This window comes from Taudactylus pleione, unplaced genomic scaffold, assembly GCF_031769625.1.
Source record: "Taudactylus pleione unplaced genomic scaffold, aTauple2 ptg000987l, whole genome shotgun sequence".
NCBI lineage: Eukaryota > Metazoa > Chordata > Amphibia > Anura > Myobatrachidae > Taudactylus > Taudactylus pleione.
This window is the reverse complement of record NW_028285388.1, coordinates 1,657,383-1,685,189: the sequence shown is the minus strand read 5'-3', so window position 1 is coordinate 1,685,189 and position 27,807 is coordinate 1,657,383. Positions and strand designations below refer to the sequence as shown.

At 48.6% G+C, this 27,807-nt stretch overlaps 1 protein-coding gene across 28 annotated transcripts in view; it reads left to right on the top strand.

Annotated features, from left to right (window-relative positions):
• Nucleotides 1–27,807, top strand: part of NRXN3 (neurexin 3) — a 637,781-nt gene that overhangs the window by 75,448 nt on the left and 534,526 nt on the right. Inside the window, exon 5 of one of the 28 annotated variants that reach the window (XM_088460854.1) lies at nt 17,701–17,712. The exons of the other annotated variants lie outside the window; for them this stretch is intronic. Within the exon in view, the coding sequence (XP_088316980.1) occupies nt 17,701–17,712 (12 nt within the window). The remainder of the gene's footprint in view (nt 1–17,700; nt 17,713–27,807) is intronic. 28 annotated transcript variants of the gene reach the window in all.

Here is a 27,807-nt window from a genome sequence, read left to right as displayed (position 1 = left end):
CACTGTTGTAAAAACACCTATCGCCGCATATAAATAGTACAGTGTTGCCGGGGAAGCAATACACAACTGTCATGGCGATACTATATCAGTACAGCCCTTACCACAACAGCGTGGTAAGGAATCTATATTTGAACCTCTATATACCCCTGCCTATACCTTCTAATATCCTACCTATAAACCTCTAAGGATGACGCTATTTTACATACGCAGTCATACAGTAAATAAAGACTTCAGACCTAGAATCTGTGGTTCCAAAGCACAAAGTATTATTCAAGTAAAAGTACAGCAGTTACACGCTATGATCCTAATATAATCTAAGCGCAAAGAGATTATACAGACCCAGGTACAATTATACATACGCAGCGCTCTCTGGTCCAGATGTAGGCATCAGCAAGAAACCCCTCGTCAGTCAGCATTCAGCAAGAAGCCTAAGACCCAGTGTTGGAGCACACATATTTATACCCCCCAGAAATAGACAACACAGTAGAGAAGTTTGTTGCTGATGCCATTGGTCCTCAAGGGGGATGCATCTGTTACAGAGCATTTAACAGGCTGATTCAAATAGATACAACCCAGCCTCCAACAACTGAGGGTCTCTGGTTTCCCGCCCCATGCAACATCCTAACAGTTGTTCATATAATATACATTTTGTTGCTTGAAGTCTCTGCAGTCCATAAGTTGAGCATGCATGATGCGATCTCCACACCGATAATACCGGAATTCTGTTGAAAGAGTACGCATCAGTACAAAACCAAACACGGCTTACTTAGCATGTATAAAACCTTAGTTACCAAATAATCTTTATTTCACAGCATTTATACTAAATGAACGAACTTAAATCTTATCCCTTAAAGCTTATGGAACCTTGTATGTGGATATGTAATGTGTAAGTATGCGGGGTGTGATGTAAAGACGCTAGTTAACTTGGAACAGATGCGTGCGCATAAAGCTAATGAACAGCGTTTTCATATAGGATCTTATGCATTCGCTAATATGCGATTAGTTACCAGCGCAATTGTGCATATTAATGTGTGTATGAGAAATGGTGCACTTAAATCTCACTTAAACTAAGTGAACACCTAGCAGTGTGGAATGCTGAGCCTTATAGTTCCACACGCCCCCTCTCTCAGCAGCCCCCACCCTTCCCAGGCTCAAAAGTAAAGTCCTTTGTTCTCCCAAGCTCTTGTGTAAATGCAAATTAGCACAGCTACAAGACCCAAAACCTAAGATTACACTCTTGGCTTTGAAGGTATTTTATTGCAGGAAGCCTGCTAATGTAAGGTGTGTATTCGAGCAGGGCCACCTGGAGTGAGAGCAGACTTTATCCAGGAAGCTTGTCTACACAGGCTAGTTGTCACGTGGCCATTTGCTCTGTTTAGCTAATGCAATCCAATTTTGACATACTGTAAAGCCATTTCTGAAATATATATCCTTTAGGGGAATTATAATAATATACACTTTATCCAGAGCACCCAAACTACGTAAAGTCATGAAATGGGCTTTTGGTGAATCGCCGTAACTTATGGCGATGGTCACAGATGCATTCGCATGATGCTAATAGTAATATCGCCACATGTACTAAAGTGTGAGTTTATCTAAAATGGCGCTTAGGCGGCCATTCCCAAAATGGCATCTTGCGATCTTATTTCCAAGATGGCGTCTTGCGGCCAGTCTCAAGATAGTGTTGCTGTGATTCAATTTTAAACTGATCTTGTCTCAGCCAATAATCCAGCTTCGACAGTGGTAAGGGCGATCTACACCAGACCAGTATCTGCCGATGTGTGCAGGAGTTACCCTATCCTGTGATGGCAGTGATGGCACAGGTATTGCAGTAATGCCTGCTAAAGAGGCGTCTCCTTGCAAAAGTTATCGCCAAAGCCCCATCTGAGTTGCGGCAAATTGCTTTTACCCACTTAAAAATCAGGCCTGTGGTCCCTCAGCTGTGCCTCCAACAGTCCCACTGCGAGCTTGTGTTGGTATTTGGATTGTTGTTAGTTGTGGATAACCTTCCCACCCATTGTTCCTCAATGTCAGGTCCTTATGCCTGTGCCCGCTCCTTCCTGCGTCACACCTGGGAGCACATTACTGCGCCACTGTCCTGCCTCTCCTCACTGGCACTTTGCCATGTGCTGGCTGCACGCTGGAAGCAGCGTTAATGTAATTATCCTTGGCATGGGGTCCTGCGGTGTGCGCTGCGCCCTCCTCTCAGATGGGAGAATACGTACAAATATTAACCCTTCTCTGACTCATCGCATTTACATTGTGAATGATTGATTATGCTTTTTAAACCCCCAAACCCACCCGCTTCCCCCAGTCAGCCCTCCTTTTGAGGGCAATTCCCCTGTTCCTCCTTCCTGAGAAATCCACCCTGTCATACGTGTGCGATGTACAGACATGGTCACTGTATTATATGATAAGATGTGGCCAGATGAGGCGTGTGTACTTTGTGTTCGGAAGGTCGCTGGAAGGTCTCGTTTCCTGATAGAGGCTGAGAGCAACAGAACAACGGATTGGAGGATGCTTGATTGGGAATAGGGCCTTACACAATGGGGATGTATGTAGGACATGACCCTCCTCATATATAAGGAAGTATAGAAATATTACACAGGTATAGGACTATTAATCAGTTATAGGACTGTTATACAGGTGTAGGACTATTAATCAGGTATAGGACTGTTACACAGGTATAGGACTATTAATCAGGTATAGGACTGTTACACAGGTGTAGGACTATTAATCAGGTATAGGACTGTTACACAGGTATAGGACTATTAATCAGGTATAGGACTGTTACACAGGTATAGGACTGTTATACAGGTGTAGGACTATTAATCAGGTATAGGACTATTAATCAGGTATAGGACTGTCACACAGGTATAGGACTGTTATACAGGTGTAGGACTATTAATCAGGTATAGGACTGTTACACAGGTATAGGACTGTTATACAGGTGTAGGACTATTAATCAGGTATAGAACTGTTACACAGGTGTAGGACTATTACAAGTCTGCTATGAACCACTGAGATTTACAATATTTAAATGACGTTCTATATGGTGGGTAACGTAACTAATGGGGCCGGATTTTGGCTATTGGTTGCCATGTAGGATAGCCCCCATTAGGCTTTCTTTGAAAAACTCTTATTTTTCATGTTTTACGTAACTGCTGTCCGAGTCCCCGGTGTCTAATGTGTTTTAAGCATTTTTACATTTGTTTTCAGCAGTTTTTGTATCCTGAGATGGTGATAACAGGACAAGTATTACAGCCATAGTTATCAAACTTCTTATATTGGTCCCTGCTGTATAGTATATAATATGGAAAACATACTGTCAACCCCTTATATTGACCATGCTGTATAGTATATAATACATAGCACATACTGTAAACCCCACTACTATATATTGGTTCCTGCTGTTTAATATTTTTTATATATAATGCAGAGCACATACTGTTAGTCCCCCTATATTGGCCCTGCTGTATAGTGTATATAATACTGAGCACATACTGTCAGCACCCCTATATTGGCCCTGCTGTATGGTATATTATACAGAGCACATACTGTCAGCACCACTATAACAGCCCTGCTGTATGGTATATTATACAGAGCACATACTGTCAGCACCACTATATAAGCCCTGCTGCATGGTATATTATACAGAGCACATACTGTTCCCACCACTATATAAGCCCTGCTGTATGGTATATTATACAGAGCACATACTGTCAGCACCCCTATATAAGCCCTGCTGCATGGTATATTAGACAGAGCACACACTGTCAGCACCCCTATATAAGCCCTGCTGTATGGTATATTATACAGAGCACATACTGTCGGCACCACTATATAAGCCCTGCTGTATGGTATATTATACAGAGCAAATACTATCAGCACCACTATATTAGCCCTGCTGCATGGTATATTATACAGAGCACATACTGTCAGCACCACTATATAAGCCCTGCTGTATGGTATATTATACAGAGCACATACTGTCGGCACCACTATGTAAGCCCTGCTGTATGCTATATTATACAGAGCACATACTGTCAGCACCACTATATAAGCCCTGCTGCATGGTATATTATACAGAGCACATACTGTCGGCACCCCTATATAAGCCCTGCTGTATGGTATATTATACAGAGCACATACTGTCAGTACCCCTATATAAGCCCTGCTGTATGGTGTATTATACAGAGCACATACTGTCGGCACCACTATATAAGCCCTGCTGTATGGTATATTATACAGAGCACATACTGTCGGCACCACTATATAAGCCCTGCTGTATGGTATATTATACAGAGCACATACTGTCAGCACCCCTATATAAGCCCTGCTGCATGGTATATTATACAGAGCACATACTGTCAGCACCCCTATAGAAGCCCTGCTGTATAGTATATTATACAGAGCACATACTGTCAGCACCACTATATAAGCCCTGCTGTATGGTATATTATACAGAGCACATACTGTCAGCACCACTATATAAGCCCTGCTGTATGGTGTATTATACAGAGCACATACTGTCAGCACCCCTATAGAAGCCCTGCTGCATGGTATATTATACAGAGCACATACTGTCAGTACCCCTATAGAAGCCCTGCTGTATGGTATATTATACAGAGCATATACTGTCAGCACCACTATATAAGCCCTGCTGCATGGTATATTATACAGAGCACATACTGTCGGCACCACTATATAAGCCCAGCTGTATGGTATATTATACAGAGCACATACTGTCGGCACCACTATATAAGCCCTGCTGTATGGTATATTATACAGAGCACATACTGTCGGCACCCCTATAGAAGCCCTGCTGCATGGTATATTATACAGAGCACATACTGTCAGCACCCCTATAGAAGCCCTGCTGTATGGTATATTATACAGAGAATATACTGTCAGCACCACTATATAAGCCCTGCTGTATGGTATATTATACAGAGCACATACTGTCAGCACCCCTATAGAAGCCCTGCTGTATGGTGTATCATACAGAGCACATACTGTCAGCACCACTATATAACCCTGATTTCCAATCGATTTGTATGGGATATTTCTATTTGGTGTTTTTGATATAAGTAATCTACGCTGTGCGTAAATCAGGTCTCCGTTATCCAACCTTCTAACCAGTTAGTGAGATACTATCTGTGCAGGAACGTCTTATCTCCTAATTAATCCTGAAGCTTGTAGCCGAGCATTACATCATTGCCCAAAAAGGACATCAGGGTGACCATGTCTGGCTCCAGCAGGAACACTCACTGCAAGTTACAATTCTGACTGCCACAACTATAGCACCAGCTGTCACTATACCTCGTGTGGATTACTGTATGGCGGCAGCATGAATTTACCTCGTGTGGATCACTGTATGGCGGCAGCGTGAATATACCTCGTGTGGATTACTGTATGGCGGCAGCGTGAATATACCTCGTGTGGATCACTGTATGGCGGCAGCGTGAATATACCTCGTGTGGATTACTGTATGGCGGCAGCAGCCTTCTCATTTCACATTACTCCTGTGCTACCATTTGAAACTTTGATCAGTCACCAGGAATGAAGACCCTGGTTGATTGGCAACTATCTTTTATGGAAACATTTACTTGTAGTTAGTCTCCATCTACTTAATTTCAGTGGCATTCTATGCAGATGAGAGGGAGGAGTCAGAATCGCCAGACATTGTATCAGCTTGTGCTGCTGTGGTTTTTGGGGAGGGAGGAAAAGCCTGTACTGCTCCCGTGTTTGAATGTAAAGGATGTTTAAGTGTTTCAGCGATAGGAATAAATTACTTTATGCTGTAGCTGTTATGAATTTGATAGAGTAGAGTGAATTGTGATTCAGTCAGGAAGCCGACAGCTGAAATGCCGACCGCCAGCTTCCCGACTGTTTAATCCCGACAGGGAACTAATGATAGGCGTCAAAATCCCAACGCCTATCATCCCTACACTGGGATCCTGACGACCGGCATACCGAATGAAGGGGGGGAGGGTTAGGTTTCAGGGCTCCCGCGGGGACTTAGGTTTAGGCACCCTCCTGGGAGGGTTAGGCTAGGGGAAGGGGAGGTTGGGGTTAGGCACCCCCAGGGGGAGGTTAGGGTTAGGCACTTACGGGGAGGGTTAGACACTAGGGGGGGACGTTAGGGTTAGGCACCCCTAAGGGAGGGTTAGGGGAGGGAGAAGATTAGGTATAGGTACTGTACTTACCAATTGGGATCTTGATGCCTGCCGGTCTTCTGGTGTCCGGATTTGAACCGCCGGGCATAGGTCCGGCGGTCATTCATACCGATCCCAGTAAATTATAGTTTACAGAACACTTAGTGCCTCAATGCAGTTTGTATTGGGATGACGAATCCACCTTGTTCTGCCGAAAAGTGAAATGTGATGTCATAGCAGTTTGATGACATCACTGTTCTCTTATTAGTCTACAGGAGATTACACAGAGAATAATGTTTACACAGACGCTATTTATGATGTAATGTATACTCCGTATTTTATATCTCTGTGCATAATCATGTATAGATAATAAGTAATAATGTGACCCTCCCAGGCTGTAATGCTATTGTATGATATGACTACCTATAAAGTATTCCTCAGTCACAGTGACTGTAAATAGCGCGTGTACCACCACAGCAGACACGGGGCCCGATTCAGAGATGGGCGCTAGTAACACGAACGCTGTGTGGTAAAAAGACGCCTCCTGTCAGCCTCTGCGTTTGGTCATGCAGCAATCGGATCATCTGCGTGACCATCGGTCTTCTAAGTAACCCTCAGGGACTCAGGACGTCCAGTGAAATCATGCTGTTGGGGCCAATGAGACTGCGTCCAAGGACGCAGCCGCTGGCTTCAGTACGCCGAAAATATGGGGCAGACACACCCACATTCTCTGGAATACTTCTTGATGGCGGTGCCAAATGCTGCTGCTTTTGGGGCACTGCGAGTGACGTCAGAGACCCAGATCTGCACATGGGCATTGCGGCTTCTGTGTATGCTCGGATCTCAGAACATCGGGAATTTGTGTAAACATCACGTTCACATAAGTCTCTGAATAAGGCCCTTTATTTCTGCCCAACATCTGCACAGAGTTGGTCACACGCACCTGCACAGAGTTTGATCACACGCACCTGCACAGAGTTTGATCACATGCACCTTCACAGAGTTGGTCACACGCACCTGCACAGAGTTGGTCACACGCACCTGCACAGAGTTTGATCACACGCACCTGCACAGAGTTTGATCACACGCACCTGCACAGAGTTTGATCACACGCACCTTCACAGAGTTGGTCACACACACCTGCACAGAGTTGGTCACACGCACCAGCACAGAGTTGGTCACACGCACCTGCACAGAGTTTGATCACACGCACCTGCACAGAGTTTGATCACACGCACCTGCACAGAGTTTGATCACACGCACCTTCACAGAGTTGGTCACACGCACCTGCACAGAGTTGGTCACACGCACCTGCACAGAGTTGGTCACACGCACCTGCACAGAGTTGGTCACACGCACCTGCACAGAGTTGGTCACACGCACCTGCACAGAGTTGGTCACACGCACCTGCACAGAGTTTGATCACACGCACCTTCACAGAGTTGGTCACACGCACCTGCACAGAGTTGGTCACACGCACCAGCACAGAGTTGGTCACACGCACCTGCACAGAGTTTGATCACACGCACCTGCACAGAGTTTGATCACACGCACCTGCACAGAGTTTGATCACACGCACCTGCACAGAGTTTGTCACACGCACCTGCACAGAGTTGGTCACACGCACCTGCACAGAGTTTGGTCACACGCACCCGCACAGAGTTGGTCTCACACGCACCCGCTCAGAGTTGGTCACACGCACCCGCTCAGAGTTTGGTCACACGCACCCGCACAGAGTTTGGTCGCACGCACCCGCACAGAGTTTGGTCGCACGCACCCGCACAGAGTTTGGTCGCACGCACCCGCACAGAGTTTGGTCGCACGCACCCGCACAGAGTTTGGTCGCACGCACCCGCACAGAGTTTGGTCGCACGCACCCGCACAGAGTTTGGTCGCACGCACCCGCACAGAGTTTGGTCGCACGCACCCGCACAGAGTTTGGTCGCACGCACCCGCACAGAGTTTGGTCGCACGCACCCGCACAGAGTTTGGTCGCACGCACCCGCACAGAGTTTGGTCGCACGCACCCGCACAGAGTTTGGTCGCACGCACCCGCACAGAGTTTGGTCGCACGCACCCGCACAGAGTTTGGTCGCACGCACCCGCACAGAGTTTGGTCGCACGCACCCGCACAGAGTTTGGTCACACGCACCCGCACAGAGTTTGATCACACGCACCTTCACAGAGTTGGTCACACGCACCTGCACAGAGTTGGTCACACGCACCTGCACAGAGTTTGATCACACGCACCTGCACAGAGTTTGATCACACGCACCTGCACAGAGTTTGATCACACGCACCTTCACAGAGTTGGTCACACGCACCTGCACAGAGTTGGTCACACGCACCAGCACAGAGTTGGTCACACGCACCTGCACAGAGTTTGATCACACGCACCTGCACAGAGTTTGATCACACGCACCTGCACAGAGTTTGATCACACGCACCTTCACAGAGTTGGTCACACGCACCTGCACAGAGTTGGTCACACGCACCTGCACAGAGTTGGTCACACGCACCTGCACAGAGTTGGTCACACGCACCTGCACAGAGTTGGTCACACGCACCTGCACAGAGTTTGATCACACGCACCTGCACAGAGTTTGATCACACGCACCTTCACAGAGTTGGTCACACGCACCTGCACAGAGTTGGTCACACGCACCTGCACAGAGTTGGTCACACGCACCTGCACAGAGTTGGTCACACGCACCTGCACAGAGTTGGTCACACGCACCTGCACAGAGTTGGTCACACGCACCTGCACAGAGTTGGTCACACGCACCTGCACAGAGTTTGATCACACGCACCTGCACAGAGTTTGATCACACGCACCTGCACAGAGTTTGATCACACGCACCTGCACAGAGTTTGGTCACACGCACCTGCACAGAGTTGGTCTCACACGCACCCGCTCAGAGTTGGTCACACGCACCCGCTCAGAGTTTGGTCACACGCACCCGCACAGAGTTTGGTCGCACGCACCCGCACAGAGTTTGGTCGCACGCACCCGCACAGAGTTTGGTCGCACGCACCCGCACAGAGTTTGGTCGCACGCACCCGCACAGAGTTTGGTCGCACGCACCCGCACAGAGTTTGGTCGCACGCACCCGCACAGAGTTTGGTCGCACGCACCCGCACAGAGTTTGGTCGCACGCACCCGCACAGAGTTTGGTCGCACGCACCCGCACAGAGTTTGGTCGCACGCACCCGCACAGAGTTTGGTCGCACGCACCCGCACAGAGTTTGGTCGCACGCACCCGCACAGAGTTTGGTCGCACGCACCCGCACAGAGTTTGGTCGCACGCACCCGCACAGAGTTTGGTCGCACGCACCCGCACAGAGTTTGGTCGCACGCACCCGCACAGAGTTTGGTCGCACGCACCCGCACAGAGTTTGGTCGCACGCACCCGCACAGAGTTTGGTCGCACGCACCTGCACAGAGTTTGGTCGCACGCACCTGCACAGAGTTTGGTCACACGCACCTGCACAGAGTTTGGTCACACGCACCTGCACAGAGTTTGGTCACACGCACCTGCACAGAGTTTGGTCACACGCACCTGCACAGAGTTTGGTCACACGCACCTGCACAGAGTTTGGTCACACGCACCTGCACAGAGTTTGGTCACACGCACCTGCACAGAGTTTGGTCACACGCACCTGCACAGAGTTAGGGCCTGATTCAGAGCCGCTCTATCTGAATCAGGGCAGGGATTTTATTTTTTTTCTTCAAGCTGCTCGCTAAGATGTGGGTGACCACCCACAGCTTTTGCGAGTGGCCTGGAGATGGTCGCGATTATCGCGACCATCAGGCTTGCAAGGAGTCCCTGTGGTAGGTTCTCAGCTCTAATAGAGCAGGAAGTCCACTACTGCCATCACTAGTGATGTCAGTAGGGCCGCCCACAAACGCCAGACGTTCCTTTGGGAACGCCTGCATTTGCTCAACCACCCCCCCTACCCGCCTACAAAATGGGGCGAGCTGTCAATCAACATCGACAGCTGCCCCGTCTTGTAGCGAGCCCCGGAGCGACTGAACTTCAGTCAATCGCTGGGGCCCACGCATGGGGACGCCAGACACGGCGCATGCCAGGGGGCAAACATCGACCCGCTTGTGAGCGGGTCTGAATCATGCCCTTAGGGCCTGATTTTGAGCCGCTCGCTGCTGGCGAGTGCTCGCTCTGAATCAGGGCGGGGAATTTTTTTTTCTTAAGGCCGCTTGCTTTTGCGAGCGACATGGAGATGGTCGCGATTATCACGACCATCGGGCTTGCGAGGAGACCCTGTGGTAGGATCTCAGCTCTCGCAAGCCCGAGTGGACTTCCTGCTCTAATAGAGCAGGAAGTCCACTACTGACATCACTAGTGATGTCAGTAGGGCCACCAACAAACGCCAGACGTTCCTCTGGGAATGCCTGCGTTTGCTCAAACACCCCCCCCCCCTACCCGCCTACAAAACGGGGCGAGCTGTCAATAAACATCGACAGCCGCCCCTTCTTGTAGCGAGCCCCGTAGAGACTGAACTTCAGTCGCTCACTAGGGCTCGCGCATGCGCACGCCGGACGCGGCACATTGTCAGGGGCAAACACCGACCCGCTTGCGAGGCGCTGTGTGTTTTTGCGAGTGGGTCTGAATCAGGCCCTCAGTCTGTAGTTGCAGCGCCCTCCCCTACGCGCACCTGGGTCTGATGCAGCTGGAGGCGGAGTTTCACAGTGAATTCCGAAAAATTTCAGTACACAGTGGGAACACATTGCAGTTAAATGGCCAGATGGAGTTAATAATAAGTACCCAAGTGGCTTGGAACATGTAAAAGGTATATCATACGCAAATATAACTTTTATCTGTATTTTATAACACCACCTAAAATATATATATGCAGGTTTCCCCTTCTCCAACTTTGTATGAATCATTCTCTATTAGTGGAAAATGAGTGTTCCGCAGTCTAAACTGACTTATAAAATACTGTTGCTGCACCAATTTTAGGCTTTGCATAAGTAGGTGTGTTTTCACTGTGTGCAACTAATCATGCATGCAGGCATTATTGTCAGGAATTATGTGTGTACAAGTGTTGATATTGCAGAGTTATGTAGGCACACACCAGCGAGTGACTGGTGGTGTTGGTTTATTTATCGATAATAGGTACAGTCGTACTCACTGTTACATGCACACTGGTAATGGAGCAGAGCTTGAGCCAAGAAGGGTTCTATACAGTTCGCCAGTCATGAGTGTACGTATGCTGCATGTGAGTAGTGGTGCAGGATGCTGGAACAGCGTTAAATACAGGTATTTAACCAGGTTTCTCATAGGAGCTAAGTATGGAACTTCTGTCTCCGTCCATGTCACTGTACACAGTACTAAAAAGATGGCCCCTGCACATGCATGGTGAGAGCTTGTGTGGCCCTCTTGGGTTAGGGCATGAAGCCTTCCTGGAGAACGAGAACAGAAAGACTGGAGACTGTGCAGTAGCGCACTTTCAACAATCATCACTAATGAAGTCGACTGTGCCCAAGCATGGTTATCTTTAAAACCTGGACCTTGGGGGTGCAGTGAGGACTAAGGGCCTGATTCAGAGACGGACGCTCTGAATGAGAGCTCGCTCTGAATCAGGGCGTTTTGTTTTTTTGTTCGGCCTCCTGGCCGCTCGCATAGCTGTGGGTGACCACCCACAGCTATTGCGAGCGGCCAGGTTGATGGTCGCGATGGTCCAGACCATCGCGACCATCGGGCTTGCGACGAGACCCTTGTGGTAGGGTCTCGTGGCCGCAAGCCCCAGAGAGCTTCTGGCTCTAATGCACCTGTGATGTCAGTGGGGCCACCCCCAAACGGCAGGCGTTCCTTCGGGAACGTCTCCGTTTGGCCAGCCACCCCCCCTGCCCGCCTACCAAACGGGGCGAGCTGTCAATCACCATCGACAGCTCGCCCCCTTTGGTGCGAGACCCGGAGCGACGGAGCACCCGTCGCTAGCCGGCTCCATCGTGCGCATGCCTAGTGGGCAAACATAGACCCGGTTACGAGCGCTCAGCGCTTGCGACCGGGTCTGAATCAGGCCCTAAGTTTGGGAACCTCTGCACTAGGGTGAGAGTGCCCATTATTCAATTCCCCACAGCTATGTTTGCGACTTTTCCCCTTTGTGACTACACGCCCATGACACACCCTGATTGTACTTTGCCTGCATCTGCACGCTCCCACGGCCGGCGTCTGCAAGCCCATTACTGCCCTGATCCCAGACTCGTAGTCATATGCAGTCACAGATGTGTGATTGCATGAAAAAAAGACACAGATTTAAACAATGTGAGCATGCAAATGAAAAATAAATGCAACTTAAAGCTAAAAAAAGCCACCAATCGCGTTTCTGTCTCACTCAGAATAAGGTCCTAAGTATCAACGCATTCCATCCAATAGAATTATGAGACACTAATTGTCCAGGGATTGGGATTTGTGCTTCCGTTACGAAGAGAAAGGGACCATCATTTCTTCACACTATACACAGTGTTGCATCTGAATGTAGGAAGACTACTCTATGATGGTCTGCTATCTGTGGACAATGGGGAAGATAGTAAATGTGGGTGTCTGTTTATGAGGGAAGTACTGTACATACAGTATGTTGTGGGATGGGAACAATAGAATCTGGTAATATGTCAGTGAATGGAGAATAGAGTATCAAAGAAAAATATGGTATTTTTGGGAGTTTAGTATGTGTGTGTATTTGGGTGTGGATGTGAGGATGATGGATGATGATTTTTAGTAACTATACCCATATACTTGAGTCTGATTCTGAGTTGCAAGCAACCCGCATGCTACGCCAATTCACATAGTTTAACCAGTTTTTGCAACAGTGCATGCGCAAACATTTCTGAAAGCTGCCTTACACTATCTGTACTCAAAAAGGCGCTGTTGCGATTGGGATATGCGATATGAGAAACGCTGTGGAAAAGTGATGGGCGCGACTAATGGGCGGTGGCTACAACTGATCACAAAAATAGTCCCTTCAGAGGTGTGTTATGTGAGTCTCGCGGGCATGTCAATGCAAGTGACTGCGTTCCCAGACGCACAGCCATGGCCAGACGGAGACACTGCATCAGCCATAGGGCTGGTGCAGGTTTCTATAGTGCGACCGCTAGTGGCATATAAGGACTCAGCAATCGGTATTACAGCGCCTCAGTCCTTGCACATTTGGGCGCATAGATGTACACAAGGAAAAGAGTTTGTATCGCCATTTGCCATATCGCTAAAAGACGCTGCTGTGTGCACTTTTGCGTGCGACTCAGAGTCAGCCTCTCTGTTTCCTCACCCCTACCTAATTCAAATCTCACTCCACTCCCTCTTCGCTGTTCTAATAGTGATCACTCTAGGTAGGGTGCCAGACCTAGAATGGGCACTCTGTCGTGTGCATCTGATAAGTGGGAGTGGTCACAAAAGGGCCATGTCTTTTTAAGACCCCCCCCCCTTTTCATCACACCTGGGGAACATGCTGGGATACCCCCAAGCTTTACGGCATCTTTTCACCGGCGGTGATTGCAACACCGCTATTTTTCCCACCCATGGGAAACTGCAGCCCGCAGGTGGAAACTTCACCCACCATGTTGTTTTAGCGAGGCGCTGTCAAAAGGGCAGGGTGAATTCTGTCCTTTTGAAATCGAGCAGAGTGCAGCCCTGCTAAAACAGCCTAGCGTATATTCTACCTAAAGATATTATGGGTCATTCCCTCTATGCCAGCCTCTTCAGTTGTACATACCAATCCCTTTATGCCAGACTATCCCCAATTGTCCTCACCCATGCCTCTATGCTTTCCTCTCCAGTTGTCCCTACCCATAACTCTATGCCAGCCTCTCTCCAGTTGTCCCTACCCATTTTTCTATCCCAGCCTCTCTCCAGTTGTCCCTACCCATCCCTCTATCCCAGCCTCTTTCCAGTTGTCCCTACCCATCCCTCTATCCCAGCCCTTCTCCATTTGTCCCTACCCATTCCTCTATCCCAGCCTCTCTCCAGTTGTCCCTAGCCATTCCTCTATCCCAGCCTCTCTCCAGTTGTCCCTACCCATTCCTCTATCTCAGCCTCTCTCCAGTTGTCCCTAACCATTCCTCTATCCCAGCCTCTCTCCAGTTGTCCCTAACCATTCCTCTATCCCAGCCTCTCTCCAGTTATCCCTAACCATTCCTCTATCCCAGCCTCTCTCCAGTTGTCCCTAACCATTCCTCTATCCCAGCCTCTCTCCGGTTGTCCCTAACCATTCCTCTATCCCAGCCTCTCTCCAGTTGTCCCTACCAATCCCTCTATCCCAGCCTCTCCAGTTGTCCCTATTCATCGCTCTATGCCAGCCTCTCAAGTTGTCTGTACCTATCACTCTATGCCAACCTCTTTCCAGTTGTCTCTACTGATCCGTATATCCCAGCCTCTCTCTAGTTGTCTCTACTGATCCCTATATCCCAGCCTCTCCCCAGTTGTCCCAACCTATCTCTCTCTATGACAGCCTCTCCCTAGTTGTCCCTTCCCAATCCCTATATGCCAGGCTCTCCAGTTGTCTCTATCCATCCCTCTATGGCAGCCTCTCTCCAGTTTTCATTACCCATCCCTCTATGCCAGACTATCCCCAATTGTCCTCACCCATCCCTCTATGCTTTCCTCTCCAGTTGTCCCTAACCATTCCTCTATCCCAGCCTCTCTCCAGTTGTCCCTAACCATTCCTCTATCCCAGCCTCTCTCCAGTTATCCCTAACCATTCCTCTATCCCAGCCTCTCTCCAGTTGTCCCCTAACCATTCCTCTATCCCAGCCTCTCTCCGGTTGTCCCTAACCATTCCTCTATCCCAGCCTCTCTCCAGTTGTCCCTACCAATCCCTCTATCCCAGCCTCTCCAGTTGTCCCTATTCATCGCTCTATGCCAGCCTCTCAAGTTGTCTGTACCTATCACTCTATGCCAACCTCTCTCCAGTTGTCTCTACTGATCCGTATATCCCAGCCTCTCTCCAGTTGTCTCTACTGATCCCTATATCCCAGCCTCTCCCCAGTTGTCCCAACCTATCTCTCTATGACAGCCTCTCCCTAGTTGTCCCTTCCCAATCCCTATATGCCAGGCTCTCCAGTTGTCTCTATCCATCCCTCTATGGCAGCCTCTCTCCAGTTTTCATTACCCATCCCTCTATGCCAGACTATCCCCAATTGTCCTCACCATCCCTCTATGCTTTCCTCTCCAGTTGTCCCTACCCATAACTCTATGCCAGTCCCTCCCCAGTTGTCCCTACCCATCCCTCTATCCCAGCCTCTCTCCAGTTATCCCTACCCATCCCTCTATCCCAGCCTCTCTCCAGTTGTCCCTACCCATCCCTCTATCCCAGCCTCTCCATTTGTCCCTATTCATCGCTCTATGCCAGCCTCTCAAGTTGTCTGTACCTATCACTCTATGCCAACCTCTCTCCAGTTGTCTCTACTGATCCCTATATCCCAGCCTCTCTCCAGTTGTCTCTACTGATCCCTATATCCCAGCCTCTCTCCAGTTGTACCAACCTATCTCTCTATGACAGCCTCTCCCTAGTTGTCCATTCCCAATCCCTATATGCCAGGCTCTCCAGTTGTCTCTATCCATCCCTCTATGCCAGCCTCTCTCCAGCCGTCTCCAGGTGTCTCTCACATCTCTCTATTTGAGCCTCTGTCTAGTGGTCTCTCCCCCATCCCTCTATGCCAACCTTTCTCTAGCTTCCTCTACCCATTGCTCTATAGCCACCTCTGTTATGTCTGTGTACTCTTCCTTCTGTGCCAGAGGCAGCCACCTGTACATCCCAAATCTCTCCAGCTGTGTACCCATCCTTCTATGCCAACCTCTTTCCAACCATTCATCTATGCTTGCCTCTCTACAACTTTCTCGACATATCCCTCTTTAAGCCTCTCCCCATCTGTCTTTACTCTTCCCTCTATGCCAGCCTCCCTCTATGCCAGCCCTTAACTGTCTCTTCCTATCCCCCTCTTTTCAGTTCTCTGTATCCATCACTCTGTGCCAGCCTCTCTCCAGCTGCCTCTTTCTAGCGCTCTGTACCCATCCTTCAACTTTTTCCAGCTCTTCTATCCATGTTCCTCTCCAGTGACAGTCATTGTGCAAGCATCACATTGGTTGTCTGCACTGATCTCCCTGACGTTTCCATCTCATAAACATTTCCAATATTAGACTCTTCCTCACCCTGGATGCTACTAAAAGCCTCATCCACTCGCTGGTCATCTCCACATTGGACTACTGTAACCTTCTACTAGCTGGCCTCCCAGTCTCCCACCTCTCTCCACTACAATCGGTTCTCAATGCTGCTGCTCGGCTCATCTTCCTCTCCAAACGTTCTACATCTGCTTCCCCTCTCCTTCAAGCCCTACATTGGCTCCCCTTCCCCTTCAGATGCCAATTCAAGGTTCTTACATTCACCTACAGTACAAAGCCCCCACCCAATCCTCTCCCGCATACATCTCTGACCTCATCTCCCTTCACACTCCTGCCCGCCCACTTCGCTCAACAAATGCACACCGCCTCTCCTGCCAACTGATTACTTCCTCCCACTCCCGCCTCCAAGATTTTGCCCGTGCTGCTCCCTACCTTTGGAATGCTCTCCCTCTCCCTATCAGACTCTCCACCTCTCTACAAATCTTCAAATGGTCTCTCAAGACTCACTACTTCATCATAGCCTTCCAGCACTCATCCTAACCCACTTCATGCTCTTTCCTCCCTATCTTCCCCTTCTGTGTCACGCCTGTCTGTCTGCCCCTCCCCTTAGAATGTAAGCTCTCACGAGCAGGGACCTCTTCCCTCATGTGCTTCTCTTTACATTTTCTTCTACTCCTTACTCCCCATTAGGGCATCTAACACGTGACTGCCAACTCCCTGCTACTTATTGTGAGTGTTATAATCACTATTGCAGCAATGTATATAAGTCGTGTCCTTGTCCTGCACTGTAATGTACTGTAAGTTACTTGTTTCCTGTTCACCTATTAGTTATATGTACTCTGTAAGGCGCTGCGGAACACTTGTGGCACTATATAAATAAAGGATAATAATACCAGATACTTGTAACCCTAAATGTGTCCTATTGCCTATTATAAAGCACCTGTGACAATTTTACCAATCCTGCTCTGTGGCCCTGTCCTGTGCCAGTCTATACAGCTATCTGGCACTTTATATGACTGTTTACCAATCCCTGTCCCTGCACTAAGCTATCTGTCCCTATGCCTAGTGTCGTCTTTCCCTTACCCATGATCTGCGCCAGCCTCTGTCCATCTATCTGTTTCTAATACCCACTCCTCATCCAGGACCCTGTCCAAAGTATTAATGCCCATGTCTGTTTTTTAGTCCCTAGTCTGACCCAGTGCGCCCACTCCTTGCCCTGCCCTATTGCCATTCAGGGACTGTGTCTGGCTGGTGTGTGCTGAAGAGGTTACAGCAGATGACGGCAGTAAATAGCGGCTAGAGATGTTAATGCAGTTCTTTATTGCTGGGCAGTAGGTGACAGGCTTTTAGTGGTGTGACTGTGTTTTATGATGGTGAAATCATCTTATCCTGGAGTCGGTCTTCAGGGAGAAGTAAAGGTCTCCTTGGTCCTCCCACTGCAGGGTGACCGTGGGGACAACAGGTGGCGTGGTCTGCCCATGTCTGATATCACATTTGTGATACGTTCACCTGTCTGATCCCCAGACCGGGAATTATATGTGGTTCATCTCCTGTACTGTGCTGTCATGGAGTCCATACGTAGTGCCCAAAACACCCATAGCTGTCATATGAATACAACTCTCTGTAATCTCTTCTTTGCTAAACCCATTAAGTGAGGGTACGTACAAGATCATTAGCTTTGTGGGTCAGAGTGTGTGAATCGTTTTCAGCAGAATGTAGCCAGTTGCTCTGTTATTATCACAATGAGTCTCATTCTGTATTACATCATTTATGGCACTTGCCTGGTACTGGAATACTATAATTTATTAGTATAGAATGCCCAGTGCTCTATGTAAGTTTGCAGTAATGATAGGGATCTGGGCAGTTGGTGCAATGTTCAGACTTCACCACTAGGTGCCGCTCTGGGACATGTTCCAGCTTGCCTCTATTTGCTAGGTGGGAATCTTAGTTACTGTTAGTGGGATGGGAGGATGTATGTCGTTTTCATGACATGGTGGAAAAGATTATTTAAAGTTTACTGGTGCTAATGTCGTATGTGAGATATTTCATCAGCAGACGTTATTGGGGAATTTTACAGATTGTTGTAGTTCTGCATTACTTGTGTTGAAATTTTCATGTGCTTGGCATAAGCTATTGTTTTGTATATTTGGGTCTTTTAATGAGTCTGTTATATTTCTTGGTACTGTACATTCTCATGCCACCGTAGCACCAGCTTAGTTCACATATACCCTGGTATAACCCAGTACCCCCTCGTTTATTGTTTATTGAAATTTATGAGTGAGAATTTCTATTTTCTCAGACTTCACTTAAAATAAATGAAGATACATCACAGGCGTTGGATTCCTGCATCCAGATAGACATAAGAGGCCAGTGTATCTTCCTGTAGGTCACGTGCTATGTGTGGTCACTACTCCAGATACAATATTGGCTATTCTGAGAGTAAATTAATAGCAGTGAGGACACGGTAAAAGCTTGGTCTGCAAAGATCACTGTCCGATTGTGTGTAAAGCTAGGCCCAGCATTGATTATAGACATGTCTGTATATATGACTGGGTTGGGGCAGTTGCAGCATACACCCCACCCAGTATATACATGGGGGTTCTGCTGCTCTCCAGTAGGTTGATATGAAGCGGCGTCTCCAGGCTCTGCTCCCCAGGTTAAGGAACGATGGTGTTTCCAGGGTAACCTGGCTATTTAGAGAGCACAGTAATTGGCCTGTTGCATTTGCGGCTGACTTGCTGCTCAGTTAGGACGTGTCCCGGTCCTGCGGAGATATTTAACCACTTTAATGCGGAAGAGACCGCTAATCTGTGTGGAGTGTTTGCTGCCATAGAGGGTCATGGATAGTGTAGTTGTAATAATCCAAATAATCTTATCAGTACATGACTGCAGCATGGATGGGTATTGGAGTATCAAGGAGGGTTAATATTTGGAGTTCCCATCTTAAACCTCCTGGTGGCTGTGGCCAATTACAGCTGGAGCTCAGAGTCCATGGGACCCTATGGGACCTGTGGCAAGATACTGATTTTGGCACCTTGCTCTCTCCCTCTGCCAAAAACAAAACCCGCATAAAATTAGAGTAGGCTTATACGGACCCCACTAGGCTTTAGGCGTAAGAATAGTGGATGATCCTGGTCTGCCTGAATTTAAATTTTTTAGGGCACTCTGTGTTGATTGTGGTGGGTAAACCGTGACATCCAGAGCTAAAGTAATCCCACAGTGATTTACACTAAAACATTGCCCTGACAACTCTGTACAGTTACCAGTTACTGGCTGTTCTCTTGTTGTTCCTGGGTGTTGTCCAGACTCCAGAGCATGTCAGGCCCTTTATGTACTGTGCTTATACTTCATGAAATACCTAGAAGCATACTTGCTAACTCTCCCTGATTGCTACTATTTGAGGGAGTCTCCCTGACAATCTCCATGACTCCCTGAAGAGTCCAGCAATCTCCCTGATTTCACCTCACCCCCATTATGAAGCTGTTAAAAAAAACAGAGATATATACATTCAAATTGGATCATTAGTATCATTTCCCTGCATTGGTTATAAGACACAATGGTCCCTATCGCCAATGAGATCCCGGTGATCGGGTCAGAATACCGAAAGCGGCATCTCGACAGTCAGAATCCCGACACCCATAAGGAAAGCAGGTAAGACTAACCCTTAACCCTAATCCTCCCTCCCTGGTGCCTAACCCTAATCTTCCCTCTAGTGCCTAAACCTAACCTCCCCCTCCCCGCACCCTAAAAAGAAACACTCCCTCCCCAGTGCCTAAACCTAACCTCTGCCTTACCCTGCACCCTAACCCTCCCCATAACGCCCCATACTTACCTTCGGGATGCCGGCGGTCAGGATTCTGGTGCCGGGATCTCGATGCTGTCAAGATTTCGGCTCCGTTATTTCGCCCGTCGGCATCCCGCAAGACAGGATGCTGACTACATCCCCCCCTATGGCTACATGCATTTCCTGAAAAGTATCTGTATGTTTTCACCAACAAATAGATTTTACAAACTGCTTTGGGGCTCATGTACATGTGGACAGTGGCGGGCTGGGCCGGGGTGCCATGTGCCCCTCGGGCCGCAGCGTCATGCGGGCGGCGGGCCGGTGCAGTCTGTGTCACTGTGACACAGACTGCACCGCGTGTGTAGCGCTGACCGGACGGAGTCCGGTTAGCGCTACACAGCACAAACACACAGCCGCCGGAGCCGGCAACTATGTGTTTGCTGTAATCAGCAGCCACTGAGAGTCTGTCAGACTCTCAGCGGCTGCCGCTGCTCCCACTGCGGGAGCCATCTTCCGGCTCCCGCAGTGGGTAATGGGAGAGACGTCGTCATGACGACGTCTCTCCCATAATGCAAAGCGGCCAGAGGAGCCTGTGGAAGCGTCGGGACCAGGAGCGGGAGTTTCAGGTAAGTGTTTTTTTTTTATTTTTTTATTAAGTCTCTCTCTACTATGGGGGCACTACCAAGTGGGGGGATTACTATGGGGGCACTACCAAGGGGGGGTTACTATGGGGGCACTACCAAGGGGGGGATTACTATGGGGGCACTACCAAGGGGGGGATTACTATGGGGGCACTACCAAGGGGGGGGGATTACTATGGGGGCACTACCAAGGGGGGAGTTACTATGGGGGCACTACCAAGGGGGGGTTACTATGGGGGCACTACCAAGGGGGGGGATTACTATGGGGGCACTACCAAGGGGGGGTTACTATGGGGGCACTACCAAGGGGGGGGATTACTATGGGGGCACTACCAAGGGGGGGGATTACTATGGGGGCACTACCAAGGGGGGGTTTACTATGGGGGCACTACCAGGGGGGGATTACTATGGGGGCACTACCAGGGGGGGATTACTACTGGGGGCACTACCAGGGGGGTGGATTACTATGGGGGCACTACAAGGGGGGGGACTACTACTACTGGGGGCACTACAAGGGGGGGACTACTACTACTGATGGAACTACAAGGGGGGACTACTACTACTACTGGGGGCACTACAAGGGGAGGGGACTACTACTAGGGGCACTGCATAGGGGAGCGGGGACTACTACTAGGGGCACTACATAGGGGGAGGGGACTACCACTGGGAGCACTGCGAGGGACCACTGCTGGGGGCTCTATATAAAGGGCAATATTGGGGGTACTGCATAGGGGGGAGACTACACCTGGGGCCACTATTTAAGGGACATTGCATAAGGGTTACCACTATTGGGGGCACTGCATGGGGGGGTGGACTGCTACTGGGGGCACTGCATAGGGGGTACCACTATTGGGGGCACTATATAAGGGGCCTACTACTGGGGGCACAAGGGTTACTGAACAGGGGGGACCACTACTGGGGGCACAAGGGGCACTGCATAGGGGGGGATCACTACTGGGGGCACTACTGGAGGCCTGCATAAGGGTGTTATCTCCTGTGGCACACGGGGGCACTGCATATGGGCACTACGACAGGGGGCTGCCCCTAATCTTTATTTTTACCTTACATTAATCCCATATGGACCCGCCTCCTCCCTGAAACACTTGAGGGGGGGCGGCGCCGTAGCACGCACGTTCTTCGGGCACCGTAGCTACACGCTACTCCTCTGCCAGGGCCGCCTACATGCATTTGCCCCCCAGGCTAAAAGTTGCCAGCCAGCCCCTGCATGTGGATGTAAATCAGTATTATGACTCGCCTCTCAGATGTAGCAGTACACGCCCACTTTACCGCTGCGCTCATAGGTTCTGGTTTCACCATCTCTCTGAAATGCTTTTTCAAAACTATGCAAGTACAGCCATGGCCAAAAGTATTGAGAATGACACAAGTATTGGTTTTCACAAATTTTGCTGCTTCAGTGTTTTTACCTTTTTGTCAGATGTTACTATGGTATACTGAAGTAATATTACAAGCATTTCATGAGTGTCAAAGGCTTTTATTGACAATTACATTAAATTTATGCAAAGAGTCAATATTTGCAGTGTTGAACCTTCTTTTTCAAGACCTCTGCAATTCGCCCTGGCATGCTGTCAATAAACATCTGGGCCACATACTGACTGATGGCCGCCCATTCTTGCCTAATCAATGCTTGGAGTTTGTCAGAATTTGTGAGTTTTGTTTGTCCTCCCACCTCTTGAGGATTGACCACAAGTTCTCAATGGGATTAAGGTCTGGAGAGTTTCCTGGCCATGGACCCAAATTTTCAATGTTTTGTTTCCCGAGCCACTTAGTTATCACTGTTGCCTTATGGCAAGGTGCTCCATCATGCTGGAAAAGGCATTGTTCCTCACCAAACTGTTCTTGGATGGGTGGGAGAAGTTGCTCTTGGAGGATGTTTTGGTACCATTCTTTATTCATGGCTGTGTTCTTAGGAAAAATTGTCAGTGAGCCCACTCCCTTGGCTGAGAAGCAACCCCACACATGAATGGTCTCAGGGTGCTTTGCTGTTGGCATGACACAGGACTGATGGTAGCACTCACCTTTCCTTCTCCAGACAAGCATTTTTCCAGATGCCCCAAACAATCTTCAAGGGGATTCATCAAGAGAAAATAACTTTACCCCAGTCCTCAGCAGTCCAATCCTTGTACCTTTTGTAGAATATCAGTCTGTCCCTGATGTTTTTCCTGATGAGAAGTGGCTTCTTTGGTGCCCTTCTTGACACCAGGCCATCCTCCAAAAGTCTTCGCCTCACTGTGCGTGAAGATGCACTCACACCTTCCTGCTGCCATTCCTGAGCAAGCTCTGCACTGGTGGTGCATCCGCAGCTAAATCAACTTTAGGAGATGGTCCTGGCGCTTTGCTGGACATTCTTGGGCGCCCTGAAGTATTCTTCACAACTATTGAACCTCTCATCTTGAAGTTCTTGATGATCCGATAAATGGTTGATTTAGGTGCAATCTTACTAGCAGAGATATCCTTGCCTGTGAAGCCCTTTTTGTGCAAAGCAATGATGACTTCACATGCTTTCTTGCAAGTAACCATGGTTAACAGAGGAAGAACAATGATTTCAAGCTCCACACTCCTTTTAAAGCTTCCAGTCTGTTATTCTAACTCAATCAGCATGACAGAGTGATCTCTAGCCTTGTTCTCATCAACACTTTCACCTGTGTCAATGAGAGAATCACTGACATGATGTCAGCTGGTCCTTTTGTGGCAGGGCTGAAACGTAGTGGAAATGTTGTTTTTGGGATTAAGGGCCTGATTCAGAGCCGCTCGTAAGCGGCCGCTCGTTCGCTCTGAGCGATGTTCGCACAACTGCGCATGCGTATGGTTTGTAATGCGCATGCGCAAAACAGTCATTGCGGACGGAAATCGTGTCCTCGTAAAACAGCGAGGGGCTGCTAATTTGATTGACAGAATGTACCGTTTGTGGGTGTTAACAGGGGAAGGTGCTTGAAAAGGGGGGAGTGGAGATCCGAACGCAGGCGTGCTTAACGGTCAAACGGGCGTTTAATGGGAGTGCATAATTAGTAAAGGAGAGTCATCGACCACGTCACTTGGTTGTCTTTTAGCCTGAACTGCTCACAGTATTAGGGGAAAGAAAATCCTACCATAAGCACTGCGAGCAGTTCAGATGCCTTTCGATGTTCCCCATTAATCTAATAAATACCGGAGATGACGTATGATGCGAACGGCAAACGGGCGTCTTTACAAAATAGCGAGCGCATTTTTCGAACGCTCGCTCAGACATAGAAGCGTCAACACACCGCAAAGAGCGAGCGCTCAATTTAAATATCCGGCCCCTTTTTTAGAACGAGCGTCCGCCTCTGAATCAGGCCCTAAGTTCATTGTCATGGCAAAGAGGGACTTTGCAATTAATTGCAATTCATCTGATCACTCTTCATGACATTCTGGAGTATATGCAAATTGCCATCATAAACACTGAAGCAGCAGACTTTGTGAAAACCAATACTTGTGTCATTCTCAAAACTTTTGGCCATGGCTGTACAGTATGCCTAGAAACAATGTAGCACCTCCTGAATATTCTGTGTATCTATGTCTTTACATGCTGGATATCTATGCCTCTGTTACATGGAAATCATTGTAATTGGGCCAGGAAAGGAGTGCGCTCTTATGTGAGCGCTCAGGAGTCTGTTTCCTCTCTGGAGCAGCAGATTTCATGGGGAAGTAACAAGCATTTAAGAACGGTAATTTTATCTCTGCCAAAGTCTGAATTAGTGGTTTCTACAGTGTCTGTGGAGCTAATAATGTTTAGCGATCACATTCGGCTCTTGTTTACAGTACACACAGCATCAGCGCAATTGTTTGTTGGTTTGTGTGTGAGAAGAGAATGGTCGCAATCTGCCTCTTCTAGTAAATATTTCTATTTAGGTTCCGTATCGTACTTTGCAGGAAACATTTCTGCTCCATTCGTCTAATGTATCCTTAGTGTTGGAGAGTCAAGATAGTTTGGATTAAAGTGTTACGCACATACTGTATTTTAGGGAAAAGATACAGTGACCATGTCACCGGGCCATTGTCTGCAGATGAGCGTTTGATTGAGTCGGCTTGACTGCTCGCACATACCCAGCGTCACTAAAAGCTCAGATTGAAAATAGAATAAAAATATTTTCTGGCTACAGTACATTAGGAAGCCAGCGAGTCTTAAGGTGCATATACACAGAACAATATATCGTTATGATATGAACGATAACTGTATATTATCGATATATCGTTCTGTTTGTATGCAATGAACGACCAACAATGCGTGCTCCCGCTGGGCGACAACGATATCGTCCATCAGGCATGCATGCTGGCCAATCTGGACGATATTGTTAATTTTCTATATGGAAGAGCGATCCTTGGTGAAATCGTTGTGTGGATGAACAATATCGTTCATCCAGCACACCAGGAATTTCAAGGGGGATCGTTCAGCGATATCATTCGCTGAACAGATCGTCCCGTGTGTACCCAGCATTACTGCCGAGGGGTGTTACCGAAGGCAGGGGTATTGCTGGCAGTATCTTTTTTTTTAGTATAGGGTGAACGAAAATAAACTTTATCGCCATTGTTTGATAAATGAGATTCATAATGTTTTTGTTTTTTTATTATTATTTGTTGTTTTTGTTTTTTTTTATTCTGGCCCTGGCGGCCTTTTTGTCATTAAGCCACAATAAAGATATTGATTGTGTATAAATCCAAAGACTATACTAATGCTGGGCATACACTGCCAGATAAAATGTCTGTCAGACCGACAGACATTTTATTTGGCTGCCTGCCAGCCGCAGATGTCGCCGACATACACTGTGAGAGAAATCTCACAGTGTATAGCCCGACATCCGCGCCCCGCCCCCGGGGGAGGAGACATTTCCCTGTTCCTTCCGTAGGAAGGAACACAGGAAATGTCTGTCTGTCGGCCGCGCTGGGCATACACTGCCCGATGCGGCCGACAGTTTCCCCGGTAAATATCGCATCGGACGGGCATGCTGGACAATCCAGCATGCCTGACCGAGCAATATTTAACCCTCGGTCGCCCGCATACACGCTGCAATTATCGCGGCGATCCCCCGATATCGGGCGGATCGTCCCGATAATTGCAGAGTGTATGGCCAGCTTTAGCAATGTTTGGTTCTTTGTGTGTGCTAGGTGTAATGTAGTGTGTGCTGGGGTGTGGTTTGTGTGTTGGGTAGGATGTGTGTGTGTGTAGCATATGGTGCTGCTATGTGTGTGTGTGCTAGGTGTAATGTAGTGTGCGTGCTGGGGTGTGGTTTGTGTGTTGGGTAGGATGTGTGTGTGTAGCATATGGTGCTGCTATGTGTGTGTGCCCGTCTTCTTGCTTTGGTAACAGTTACTGAGCTGAATCGAATATTCTACCTTCTGCTCGGCCCCAGCACCGTCACGCATCACTCAGTCCCCGGCGTTGTACTGAACTCAATCATTGCTGGGAGTCAATCACAGATCTCTGACTGCTGATAATATCTGTGCGCTGCACAACAGACACTTAACAGTTTGTGTGCTTAGATTGCAGAAGGGCTAGAGAGGAACTATAAAAATAGGGGCACCCACCCACCCTACACTCCATAATAGGGGCACCCACCCTACACTCCACAATAGGGACACCCACCCTACACTCCACAATAGGGGCACCCACCCTACACTCCACAATAGGGGCACCCACCCTACATTCCACAATAGGGACACCCACCCTACACTCCACAATAGGGGCACCCACCCTACACTCCACAATAGGGGCACCCACCCTACACTCCACAATAGGGGCACCCACCCTACACTCCACAGTAGGGGCACCCACCCTACACTCCACAGTAGGGGCACCCACCCTACACTCCACAACAGGGTCACCCACCCTACACTGCACAATAGGGGCACCCACCCTACACTCCACAATAGGGGCACCCACCCTACACTCCACAGTAGGGGCACCCACCCTACACTCCACAATGGGGCACCCACCCTACACTCCACAGTAGGGGCACCCACCCTACACTCCACAATAGGGGCACCCACCCTACACTCCACAGTAGGGGCACCCACCCTACACTCCACAATAGGGGCACCCACCCTACACTCCACAGTAGGGGCACCCACCCTACACTCCACAGTAGGGACACCCACCCTACACTCCACAGTAGGGGCACCCACCCTACACTCCACAGTAGGGGCACCCACCCTACACTCCACAGTAGGGGCACCCATCATACACTCCACAATAGGGGCACCCACCCTACACTCCACAATAGGGACACCCACCCACTCTACACTCCACAATAGGGGCACCCACCCTACATTCCACAATAGGGACACCCACCCACTCTACACTCCAGCAGACTACAATTGGTGCATATAGTGTGACTTTATTATTCTATGTTTTGGGGACTGCTTTTTGAGGACTGGCCGATGTTTCTATTGATTGAGGATTTAGGGACATATTTGCTATTAATTGCATTTGTGTACCCTTAAATATTATATTTGATCACCACTATTCTCAGCAAGAAGGGCCAGGGAAGACTGTTTGTGCACATCTATCATTAAACTCTCGATGGGACTGCTCATCCAATTAGATGCTATCCCAGCAAAGAGTTTGCAGTAGAGATAGGTTTCGCTATTGGGGTTCTGACCCGAGCATACCAGTGACGCACATAGGGAGAGAGGTGGATTTCACTATAATGAAAGCTGGCCAGTGACAGCTATAGATAACGTTCGCACTCAGAGACAAGCTTGTTACTATGTATCGCTGCGTTCTGGTACTGCCGTGATACCTGTCCTGTTATCACCCATCTCATGATGGCAATACCAGACAAAAACATAAAGAAACATTTTTATTTTGTATATTTAATAATATAATTATGTATAGTTTGATGATAAGTGGAATGTAAATGAACGGAGACTGTTATTAGCCGCAACGGTTCCACTCCATGATCAGTGGAGTATCGGCCAGCTGCCTCGGTAATGTTTTGTGTTACATTACGGTGATAAGGAAATGTTATTGATGTATAAATCACGCTCCTTATACCGAGAAAAGCAAAACCTGTTCTCACTGGCTATAGGGCTTCTTCATATCTAACAAAGGC